General features: G+C 39.7%; 1 protein-coding gene across 3 annotated transcripts in view; it reads left to right on the forward strand.

Annotated features, from left to right (window-relative positions):
* KIF6 (kinesin family member 6) overlaps positions 1-12,546 on the forward strand; it is a 149,733-nt gene that overhangs the window by 37,685 nt on the left and 99,502 nt on the right. For all 3 annotated transcript variants that reach the window (XM_083434456.1, XM_083434457.1, XM_083434458.1), the window contains exon 11: positions 11,220-11,325. In XM_083434456.1, coding sequence (XP_083290582.1) covers positions 11,220-11,325 — 106 coding nt within the window. The remainder of the gene's footprint in view (positions 1-11,219; positions 11,326-12,546) is intronic.

A 12,546-nucleotide genomic window follows, 5' to 3' on the forward strand; every position in this document is an offset into this window, starting at 1 on the left:
GTATGACTTCCAGCCTAGGCACTGTTTGGAGCTATCCAGAGTGCTACCCACCTTGCTTGTTTTCCTTTAGATCTTAACCTCTGCTTTGCTTGATCTCACTTATTGGAACCTACTCTCTTCTTTGCCTGACCATGCCTTGATGGCACTTGACTTTTCTTGATCTGACTTTGCTTCCTGGATTCTTAATTGATACTAGCATAAGGTCATATGGTGTCTCTGGACTCTGTGCTTAGCACACATACACCACTAGAATCTTGTCGCTGGCCAGAACCACTGCCTAAGCTAGAACAGCTGGATAGGGTGGCAAAGGGGTGGTGGTGAGAGAGATGGGGGGGGGGAAAGGAGGAGTGTCATGTTGTACAGGACTTGCTTTAGTTGCAATCCATACATATGATGCAGTTCTTGTCAACTGACTGGGGGGTGGAGTGGAGGACTCAATCCACTTACAGTGCACTGGGTCCAGAAAATCCTGTTAGCATGCCATACAAGCAAGAGCCATAATCTGTTTTCTCCCCTCTGAAAGGCAGTCTAGATTTGCATCTATATATAAAAATAGTATAAAAGTTTCAGGCAAATTTGTTTGATGCGCTTGTGACATAGGCAAGACATCTGGATCATTCAGTATGTGTATGCACTTCAGATACCAGCCACCACACAAGTGGATTCAAAGAGACCATGTTATACATTACCCATTTGGGACTGAGGGAAACATGGTTGGCCTTGATATACTTATATCAGATTCCAGATCCCACTGAAGAAATGTCAGGATAAAACCCATTGTCTGTGTGTGATCCCACAACCTGCTCCTAACCGCTGAATCATGGTTAAGGAATTCAGAGCATTATATCTGCACAGGGCCGATGAACACTACACTGTCTTTTATTAAAACCTCCAGGAAATAAGATTTCATAATGTTTCTGGACAAACTCTTCCATTGACCAGCAGTTAGGAAAAATATCTTAATGCTTCGTACCTTTTCGTCATCCTTTTAGGTATTTGAAGCTCTGTATTTGTACCCTTAGGGCATTATCATGTAGGAGTCATAAAGGAACTGTTGTTTCAGTTGAGTTTGTGATGTGAATATAAAGCCTATATTGGCAAGAATGCTTATTTGCATTACGAATGCCTCTTTCATTCCTCCTAGGAACATAGGAAGCTACCTTGAACCATGGGTTCAAATGATTCACTTTTTTGGCATTGACTGGCAGTGGTTCTCCTCTGATGTACAAACAACAGATGTTATCATAAACTGAGTGAGAGAGGTTCAAAGGCAATCTAAATCTGATGTATGAGAAAGCACCTTATCTTTCTCAATTGTTCATAGTTTCTATGCCAGTTTTATATTCTTGGTCTCCTCTGAATTATTCTAACTTACCGTTATCCTGTTTATTATGTGGTGATCTAAGCTAGACATGGTATGTTAGCAAGTGTAACCTGTGGTAAATAGAGCAGCAGAATTATTTCCTTGGTGCTGCATACACTGGTGTTATTCATGCAAACGTCATTTGCCTAAATTGCAACTGCATCACATTTTTGTCTCAGACTGAGGAGCTAAATTAAATTTAGATTTAAATATACTCAGAACATGATCCAGGAGAACAGGAACTTGTTAGGGGCTGACATGTACAAACAGTCTACTGGTCAAGGAGCCAAGTTGAGTCTGTTGCTGGGAATTTAGTGCTGAATAAGGAAGCACAAGCTGATCTGGAAAACCAGCAAGAATGAGGCAGGAGTTGAGGTCAGGTAGTCTCTGTGGAAGACAGCCAATAAAAATAGGAACAAATCAAGCAGATAGGAGAAGCTGAATCAGAAGCACTTACCTGGAACCCACAGAAAAGCCACAGAGCTATAGTTTTGCTTTGTTCAACTACTTATAATTGGTGACGGCAAAATGACATACAACAGATTTTCGCCTTTTTAATGTTGATTTGATTCAGATGACTATATAATTTTACAAGAAAAGGAAATGTTTATTGCATAATGTAGGACTGATACATTGTATACAGGGTAATAGCAATTTGCATGGTTCCTATTTATTAAGGATACCTAGGGATCGTATCACATCTTACAGAGAAACAAATCCATGAATGTGCACTCAGTCAGTCAGTTTTCCACATTAGCCAGTGTACTTGCATGTGCAAACATTGCTCGATTCACGCTTCAGGTGTGCACACTAAACACCAGAGGCATATATTTAAAACAATATTGGGCCAAGCAATAATTGCTTCCAGGGGAACAATTTGTTTTGAATAGTAAGTGGCCCAGATGAATGGAGAGTCAGACTGAAGAGGTCTGTGTTCATTTCCTTGTCAACAGTGAAAGTTGCTAGGTGGCCATACATGAAGCCAGCCACTACTGCAAAGCCTAACCCTCAGCACAAGACTAGATAGAATAGAATAAGCTCAGTGTATATCATCCTGAGAAAGAATGAGATACAAAGAAAGATTCCACCTAAACATTAGGAAGAACTTCCTGACAGTAAGAGCCATTAGACAGTGGAATTTGCTGCCAAGGAGTGTGGTGGAGTCTCCTTCTTTGGAGATCTTTAAGCAGAGGCTTGACAACCATATGTCAGGAGTGCCCTGATGGTGTTTCCTGCTTGGCAGGGGGTTGGACTCGATGGCCCTTGTGGTCTCTTCCAACTCTATGATTCTATGAAAGGGCAGGGTTCATCTAATAAGTCCTATCAGCGAAAGCCCTGTGCAAGGACTTCCACTTCTGCAGTGGGACTCCCCCCTCCTCCTATGCCCCCCCCCCCTGCAAATGATTAGGGAGTTGGAAGAACACACACAGAACAATACGCAGGAGGAGGAGGAGGAGGAGGAGGAGGAGGAGGAAAGTGGGGTTCATTCTGCCTAGCAGGCTGAATGCTTAGTCTGGTTATAGAGGAAAGTTTTTGCCTGCACCATGGCACCAGTGAGCCTTATTGGGTAGACAGTTGGAGCAACAGCACATCATACTTCTTTCAGCACATTTTAACCCCCTCTTCTGATATAGTGTGTCCAAGCAACCAGCAACTTGTCCTGCGCAGCATCTCCAGCTGCTCTTCTTGCTTTAAGCCCTTCCTTGTCCGTGGAGGAGGGGATGGTAGAGACTGTAACTGGGACTGTCTTTTCCACCTTTGTGCCTTCCTGCAACTCTTCCCGTGCCTCCTCTTCTCCTGCCCAGCCTCTTCCTCTTCTTCCTGCATCATGGGTGGTACAGATCCCCACAAATCAATGACCCCCTTCCCTAGATTATCCTCCCGTACCCCCACCTCCTCTGCCCACCCTTCAGACCCTGCCTATCCCTGACAATGTCCATTCAACAAAGCCCAGCTGTTTATTTTTTTTCTTTCATGACATTTGCAATGAAATGAAAACCAAATGTTCAGATTGTTTTTAGTGAATTGATTCACGCACAAAACATAAATAAGCAGTCTTGTAAATAGAGTTGCAACTTCTTTGCAAAATCTAACCTTAGTTTCTGCTTTGATTATTATGTGCGCCGTGCTGAATTAAGTGGGATAGACTGCTAAGTGTATTCAGTTTTGCAGCTAAGTCTTGTGCATATTTCCTAGTAAATAAGTTCCACTTTTCAATGGGATTTACTTTAAAGCAAGTTTAAAGAAAATATAGATACTTACAACCTTGGGTATATAGTTTGTGTACTTCAAAAATACTGCTGTTTATTTTGAAAATCTATTGTATTGAGTTTAAACAACAACTTTCAGATTTTGAATTACTGCCTTTGGATGCTGTTGTCAGGCTTTCTTAATATGAAACTGATCTATAAATGTTCATTTAAACTGGTGTTTCTTGTTTAGTAATACTTGCCAGCATCTTAGAATCATAGAATCATAGAATCATAGAGTTGGAAGAGACCACAAGGGCCATCGAGTCCAACCCCCTGCGCACATTTGGAAAAAAAAAAGTAGATTAAATAGCAATATGCATCCCCTCTAAAGGAGATAGTACTGTATACTTAGAGGCTTCTGTATTATAGGGTTTTTAACGCTGGATTTAAATGGAATCTTTCTCCTTTTTATATTTTATGAGGAGCATGCCAGAAGTAAAGGGAGAGGCCTTTTTTTGTTTGGACAATGTTGGTATAAGTTCTTCCGCCAGATGAGCTCACTAGCAACTTAACTTTGCCCAGAAAGTCAGGATTTCAAATCAAAACTGCTGTGTTCCATAGCACCCACGCTTCCAGAATCCATGCCAGTTGGAACTCTTTAAGGCACAGATTACAAGTGCTGGCTTAGCACTTTAGTTTATTAATATCTTTACCTTACTACTTTTATATTGTCAAACAGAATAGAAATAGTCCTACAAATTCATACAGCAATGCATCTGCTTCAAGCATTGGACTGTAAATCTAGTAGGTAATATGGTATCTGAAAATATGATTAGGAGGGTACCTAACAGACTGATTTAAACATTATCTTTCCTTTATGTATCAAATTTACATCTTACCCTTTTTTCCTGCAAGGAGCTCAAGACAGCATGTAGGATTTTTTGTCTTCTAGATTTTACCCTGAGAGAGATGGCACTGAGAGAGAATGACTGGCAGCAAGTCATCCAGTGAGATTTATGCCTGAATGGGAATTTGAACCTGGATCTGGTCCAGCACTCTAACCACTAAGCTAGATTATTGCAGGGAGTTAGACTAGGTGAGCCTCAGGGTACCTTCCAGCTCTATAGTTCTATGATTCACTTCTTACCAGTTCATTTCTACCCCAATTCATGGGTTGCTTTTTGACCAATAAGGTCCTAAATAGCCTACAATTAGGACATTTCAAGGACTCTCACAACCTGTTTGTATCTATATGAATTCTTTGATCGCTATCCTATGGGTTAAGCCTCTCCACCCATCCCAGTGCCGCAGTAGGGAGACAAATTATAGGTCCTTCTCTACATTTCCCACACCTTGCTTTTTCTATGGAATTGACATCTTTTGGGTACTCATTTTCTAGAGGTCATCCGGATTCCTGCTTTGCAGGGGTTTGGACTAGATGATCCTCATGATCCCTTCCAACTCTACACTTCTATAATTCTATGCAGTTCTTTCTAAACTGTCGATCCCAAGCTTTTCTGCACCCCTCCCATACCTTTAAATGGAACACTTCCTCTTTGCAGGTTCAGCCAGTTTTATTGCTTCATGTTGATAGCAGCTGGGATGTGACTGAATAGTTTTCCTTAGAAAGGCCTTTCTGGAAAACACCCTGTGTCATGTGTGGGGTTTTTTTCTGTAATAGGGAGAAAGTGTTTACTTACTGCTTTCCTCTTGTTTTGTTCCTTTTATTTTTAAGATAGCATGATTTATAATACTGTTTGCTGCTCTAGATCATAATAATTAAAAGATGAATGAATGATTCTTCCACCCGCTACATAGGGAAAATAGCTGACATGCGGCAATTCCAAGAGTGTCTATTTAAGGAGAAATTATTCACTAATTCCACAGCTGGAATCAGTAGGAAGCAATAAAACAACTGAACTTGCATACAGTAACATTTATTTGAAGTGCCAGAGATCTTTGCTGAATGGAACTTTCACTGAAAATAGAAATTCTGAAAGGATAGGAAGGGGAAAGGGAGTGTTACTTAATTTAGCGCTATATTTTAATGGAACCTTCGTTTTAATTCCACCTCCAACTAATTGCAGGAAAAGAATACTTCAGCACTCATGGTCTCATCAGTTATGGCACCACACTTGTTGAACACACCTTTCCGAGAAAGATCTGCTTGGCTTCTGCCACATTACAAACGTCTCTTTTGTAGAACGTTCAGCAGAGGGCTTGCAGAATAATGACCAATTAAAACACAGATAGTTTTATCTGGTTCTGTTCTTTGGTAGTTGCTCATTGTATAGGTATATTCTGACCTGCTTTTACTGCCTTGTTGAGATTTGTTGACCACCTTGGGGGGCTTTTTAATGATAGAATAGTGTAATATAAATATTTTTATAGCTAAGTAAATATGTACTATAAATAAACATTGAAATAAACTATATTTTGAGTCAGATAACATAAGAAATTAATTTTCTGATTCATGGCAAGAGAGTAAGGTAAAGGTAAAGGGAACCCTGACCATTAGGTCCAGTCATGACCGACTCTGGGGTTGTGGCGCTCATCTTGCTTTACTGGCTGAGGGAGCCGGCGTACAGCTTCCTGGTCATGTGGCCAGCATGACTAAGCCACTTCTGGCAAACCAGAGCAGCACACATAAACACTGTTTACCTTCCCGCCAGAGCGGTACCTATTTATCTACTTGCATTTTGATGTGCTTTTGAACTGCTAGGTGGGCAGGAGCTGGGACCAAACAGCGGGAGCTCACCCCATCGCGGGGATTTGAACCGCTGACCTTCTGATCGGCAAGTCCTAGGCTCTGTGGTTTAAACCACAGAGCCACCTGCGTCCCATGGCAAGAGAGTATTTGGTATCAAATCTTGCTACTGATATATATTAACACAACTCAAATGAACTGAAAAATACTATGTGTAATGAAATAGTGGAACCATTTTTTATTCATATATATCTATATATATAACCCCAAATTTTGAACCTGGCTTCATTGTGTGCTTCCACAGAAGGTTTTCTTTGAATGGAAATTGTATCCTTTGTACTCTATATGAAATCGTTTTTCTTGGCCATGTTAAGGAAAAGATGAACAGCATCTGTTGGTCGTTGACTGAAAATAGGATGTTCAGCCTCATCACTAAGATTGACACCTGTATACCTTCCAGTCTTTAACAGTTTATTATTGCACTAAATATTACAATACATTTTGTTTGTGTGTTCATTCAGTCATTCATTTAAATAATGTATATATGGCTTAATACCATGGTTTCTAAGCAAGGTGCTATAGAAATGCAGCATACATCATAAAATTAGTTACAGTTAACTGTAAGATTATGGGACGCGGGTGGCACTGTGGTCTAAACCACAGAGCCTAGGGCTTGCCGATCAGAAGGTTGGCGTTCCAAGCCCCGCGACGGGGTGAGCTCCCATTGCTCGGTCCCAGCTCCTGCCCACCTAGCAGTTCGAAAGCATGCCAAAAAGAGCAAGTAGATAAATAGGTACCGCTCTGGCGGGAAGGTAAACGGCATTTCCGTGCGCTGCTCTGGTTCACCAGAAGTGGCTTAGTCACATAGCTGTCAACCTTCCTTTTTTTGGCAGGAAATTCCCTTATTCCAGCGCCGTTTCCTGCTGCTTCCCGCTGCTATCCCGGATTGTTAGATATCCCATAGACTGTCCCCAGGACAGGTGAGGCTGCTGATCCCTTATTTTTGAGGCTGCTGATCCCTTATTTTCAAATCTGAAAGTTGACAGCTATGCTTAGTCATGCTGGCCACATGACCTGGAAGCTGTCTATGGACAAATGCCAGCTCCCTTGGCCTATAGAGTGAGATGAGCGTGCAACCCCAGAGTCGTCCATGACTGGACCTGTCAGGGGTACCTTTACTTTTTAACTGTAAGATTAGAAACACTCGCTTCAAATGCCTTCTGAAATTAGAAAAAAATATATTTACTAAGGCACCAGTATCTGATCTCAGCCAGCATGTAATTCCACAGAATTGGGTGCTCACTGGTGGAGGATACAAGCCGTGCATCTGAACTGTGGGAGACCACAAACAACAGATTCCCACTATCAAGTGGTACTTAAAATATCCTGGATTCAAGCTGGTTAGGGCGTTGTTAATACGAGTACCATAAACTTGGCTTAGTAATATAAGGGTAGCCAATGTAAGCTTTTAAGCATCAGAGTTATGTGCCAGCAGCTATCTGTACCAACAGTCTTGCTGTAGAATATTTGAATGTTGACTTCCATTTGCCATGCTGGCTGGGGCTAATGGGAGTAATAATAACAATCATTTCCCCCCACTTCTGTACACAGTGGTTTATATGCAGGCATTTGCTTGGATGTAATTTAAACATGTAATAAGAAAAAGGACATGCAGCTTTTGTTCCTTGAAAATTTGGGACTCAGAGAGGGAGGAAATCAGGACCTGGGGCATTATACAATTATCTCATGTGGCTAAAAAGCATCCATTGGCCTCTGTTTTTAAAAAATGTTTATACCACATAATGATTAGCATCTGTACAACTTTTAGAGGCCAGAGACTCAGTGATGCAATTTATTGAAGTGGTGACCTAGAAATATAACTTGCTTAAATTAATACAGCATCTTTTTCATAAATATGGTCTATCAATAGAATTTTGTATTTTGGACACATCTGTCAGTCCCCTCTTATAACAATATTCCCCATTAGTCCTTCTTGCTGCATTGACTGTCATTTTGCTTGTAGAATGCTAAGGTGTTAATCAAATCAGTACTGCTGTGAAGGCTCACTGTGTTCATTCTGCATACATTTCACTTCTCAACTGTAGAAGTCGCTTATACAGGTTAAACCACAGAGCCTAGGGCTTGTCGATCAGAAGGTCAGCGGTTCGAATCCCCACGACGGGGTTAGCTCCCATTGCTCGGTCCCTGCTCCTGCCAACCTAGCAGTTCGAAACACATCAAAGTGCAAGTAGATAAATAAGTACCGCTCCGACAGGAAGGTAAACGGCCGTGCGCTACTCTGGTTTGCCAGAAGTGGCTTAGTCATGCTGGCCACATGACCCAGAAGCTGTACGCTGGCTCCCTTGGCCAAAAAAGTGAGATGAGCGCCGCAACCCCAGAGTCACCCACGACTGGACCTAATGGTCAGGGGTCCCTTTACCCTTTATTCTGCAATGATAAGCCAGTTGTGCTATCACTAAATTATTCCTGTTGTGAAAGGATCATTGCATACATATACTTGAATTATCACATACAGTACTTTTACACTCCCTTGCCATTTAACTCCAGTTTTAGGAATTTTTGTTTGAAGACCATGGCTGATCCTAGGGGATTCATTGTTCTTTAAGTGATCTTCACTTCTGCACGTGATATAATATTCCAGGGTCTGTTGTAAAAGACAAAAGCAGCTATAAATGAACCATAGTTTACAAATAAGGTCAAAGAGAGGGCTTCCAAAATTCCTCTGTGCACTGGTCTCTTCTCTTGTGTCTCATAGCCATGTGATCCTACATATTATTGGGAATTTTAAACATAACTTTCCTGCACTTTTAGAAAGCAATTACTAATTTAATGTTGGATGTCACTTAAGTTGATAGTTTTTAAAAAATGTTATTTGTTTTCAATACACTATAAAAATAAGGAATGTTATAAAGGATTGTTGAATATAGTTCTAGCACACAATTTTAAATTAAAAAAAATAAACATTCAGTATTGTTTTGCTTTCTAACACCTCATTATCTCAAGCTTTAATGTTGTAAAATTAGAATTTTATCCATGTTGGGTCATTAGATTGTTAATGTCTGCAAATTTAGCACTTCATTTTCTACCACTCAGAGTTGCAGAGTCCAATGTCCTGCTGCTTGATTTTTCACTAATAAAAGCTACTTGACTGCTTTAGCGCAGAAGCATTTATCCCAGTAGTATAGTATATGAAATGCTACAGGTTAGAGGGAAAATTTCTACATATTTTTAAATATCTCTTGACAGGGGTATCCATTGCAAATGCATAAGAGGATTAAAAAGGAATTCAGAATACTAGACTACCTAGTCATGCTTTGCTGTTCATGTATGCTATTCTTAATCCTAATAATATTCTAGAGTTGACATTATTTGTAAGCAATTGCTAATTTATGGCTGTTAGTGTTTTTTTAATCACACTCCAATGGTGTACTTTAGTGTGTACAACTGAGGATATGATTCTGTTTCAACGTTAAATTACTATTCTTAATGTCTTCTAAATCATGTGCAAAAGCCAAATTTTGGCCCTTGCCTGGCATGGTCTTTCCCACACCAGGGAAAGTTTAATTTCCTGTCATGTTGGTAAACATTTCCATCAGTTCTGAACACATAAGCTTTGGACTCAGCTATACAGCTGCAAATAAATCATTTTAAGTGTATTGTAAAGTTCAGTATACAAATGTGAAACTAGATGGTGATAGTGAGCTGTGGCAAATTCAATATATTTTTCAAAACATTTTTTTAAAAAAAACATTTTAACAGTGTTTTTTAATATGTGTGTTGATTTCACCTTTAAAGTCAATGACATTCTTTTAAAAAAAAACAGCAGCAACAACAGCAACAACTGCAAAGTAAGGCATGTTGGTGCATAAGAAAAAAGCTGCAAAATTCACATTTGGTTGGATACTTCTACTGGACTGTGCCCTTCATATACCAGGACTCCTATTCTCTTTGATGGGATGAAAGAGCCCTGCATAGGGAAGGACATGTGGTACTGTGAATATCAGTGTCTCAGTATGAAAGGGAAAGATTTGCTCTTGGATTCTGTTTGTGCATGATAAGTTGAAACAGAATGGAAGTGAAGATTCACGTTCACATTTGCATCCAGCTGCAAATGATTCTGTGTGGTGAGAGAGACAACAGTCACATTGCTTTCAATGGAACAAACATTCAGATACAGATCCCCATTCCTGCTCTGGTGCAATTAAGTCATGTAGAAATACCATTCTGGAGGGTCACTAGAGCTAGCTGGGTGGAGGGCTTCCTTTTCTCTGGGGCCTCTCTGGGCACAATTGGGTTCCCAGAGTGCAACAATGATGCTTTTTTTTTTTCTTTTAAGCGTTAAAGCATTAATTTCAATATTTCTAACTATATATAGTTGCTAAATGCAATCACTTCATTTTTCAAGAAATAATTATTCTGAAAATAATGGGCTCAGTGGTGGCATACAGGATTGTTTCACCAAAATATAGTGACTGTGGTAACTTGCTAATCCTTGGCTTCCAGAAGCAAGTTAAACTTTGAAACGATAATGTTATGAAGATATTTCCCCTACTATTCTTCCAGAGGTTTGTAGTTCAGTTTTTGGTGATTGGGTGATACTCATCCATCTTTTACTTGATGTCAACCCTTTGAAATTAATGAAAGTGACTACATTACGTCCATGAATTTTAATAGGTCTGCTCCCCCCCAAAAATTAGTGGACTAGTTGAGATGACATTTAAAACAAAACAAAAAACTTACTGTAGCCAAAACCTTTTTTAAAAAATTCAAAAACATTATTTAAAAACAATATATCCATTTGTGATACTCTATATTGGGAAATACCACTTGTGGTATATTGGAAACAAGCTTGCTCTCAGTCTGGTATGCCTATTTGCTTTTATCTTCTGAAGATTAAGTATATTTTCTGAAAGGTCGTATTTCCTCCTGAATTTAGGGTAGACGAACAGATTAAAAGTTTTTTGGAAGATATGGATCCTGAGAGCACATTGGAGCTAGGAGCTGATATGCGGAAGATCAAACACTCTTTCAACCATTTAAAGGTATGCTTCATTGGCTGCCATTTTCAGGGGTGAGGAAGCCTTCAACACAATAATAACACTCCATGTGTTTTCATTTACTAGACATTCCAGGGAGAGAGGGAGAAGGAAATAAAAGCCCCAAATCAGAACTCCATAAAACGATACAACTGAAGCACTAAATACATTGTTCATTTCTCACAGGAGAAAATAAATTGCTTTTGGTATGCATATTGTAATCGAGAGAATCTGAGTTGTCTGGTTTGAATGTAATGTTCCTAGATTAATTAGTAAGCTTGGAATGAGAACAATGCTCATGCACTCCTTTTTCTCAAGCATCAGTTTTGGTCATGCATTCTTCAAACCAGAGTTTCCAAGGTGGGAGTACTGTGGCTTAATGTCTGTTTGCTAATGAGGATCTGAAACCATGGTTTAAAATGTGGTTTTAAAAAAAAACTATTATTCAAGTGTCAAAGCCAGTGGCTACCACTACAAGATCTTCTGATGAATCAACTTGCACTTAGGGCAGAGATAAAAAGCAGAAACTGAATTTCAACATAAACAGTAGTTCATCTTCATTTACTGCAAAAAAGTGGATAATTATTGTTTTAATACTTTTATACACTGTGTGAAGCCCACCTATATATCTTACATAAACAGACAAGCAAGCCATATTTTATTCAGCTAGGAACTATATATCCATATTTACCTATATTTACCTATGGGTTAGCCAGACTTTCATTAGTGAAGTATTCCAGAAATAAGAGTAAATAGTTATGCTTTATTAGCTAAATTAACATTGCACATTTGCTTAATGAATATTCCCTAAGAACTGTTGAGTATCCCTTTATTGCTAATTTTTACAAAATGTAAATACACCAGTGTGCCTGCTCATATTGTTTTCAGTATAGACAGAGTGAAGATAAAGGGAGAAGGGTAGGTTTGTTAAGGGAGTACCAAGGATGGAATAAAGGAGGGTTTACTGAAAGACGCTGTGGTGGTCCAGGAAATGGAGACAGACCCCCCCCCCCCGTAGTATTTGACTTAGCACGAAAGCTAAGGGGGAGACAGCATCACACTAATATGATCATCCCATCAGTGCAAGCATTTCTGCTTACTAAACAGAACAGTCTTCTTCTTGTCCTCACCACTAAATTCTGGGGGTTCTTTCAACCCTCCTGAGCAGAGTTGGAAAGGTAGATGGATGTTGTGTAGATTGAGGAGCAAGCTTCTATTAGCGCCACA

This window comes from Podarcis tiliguerta, assembly GCF_965153285.1.
Source record: "Podarcis tiliguerta genome assembly, chromosome: 3".
Classification (NCBI taxonomy): domain Eukaryota; kingdom Metazoa; phylum Chordata; class Lepidosauria; order Squamata; family Lacertidae; genus Podarcis; species Podarcis tiliguerta.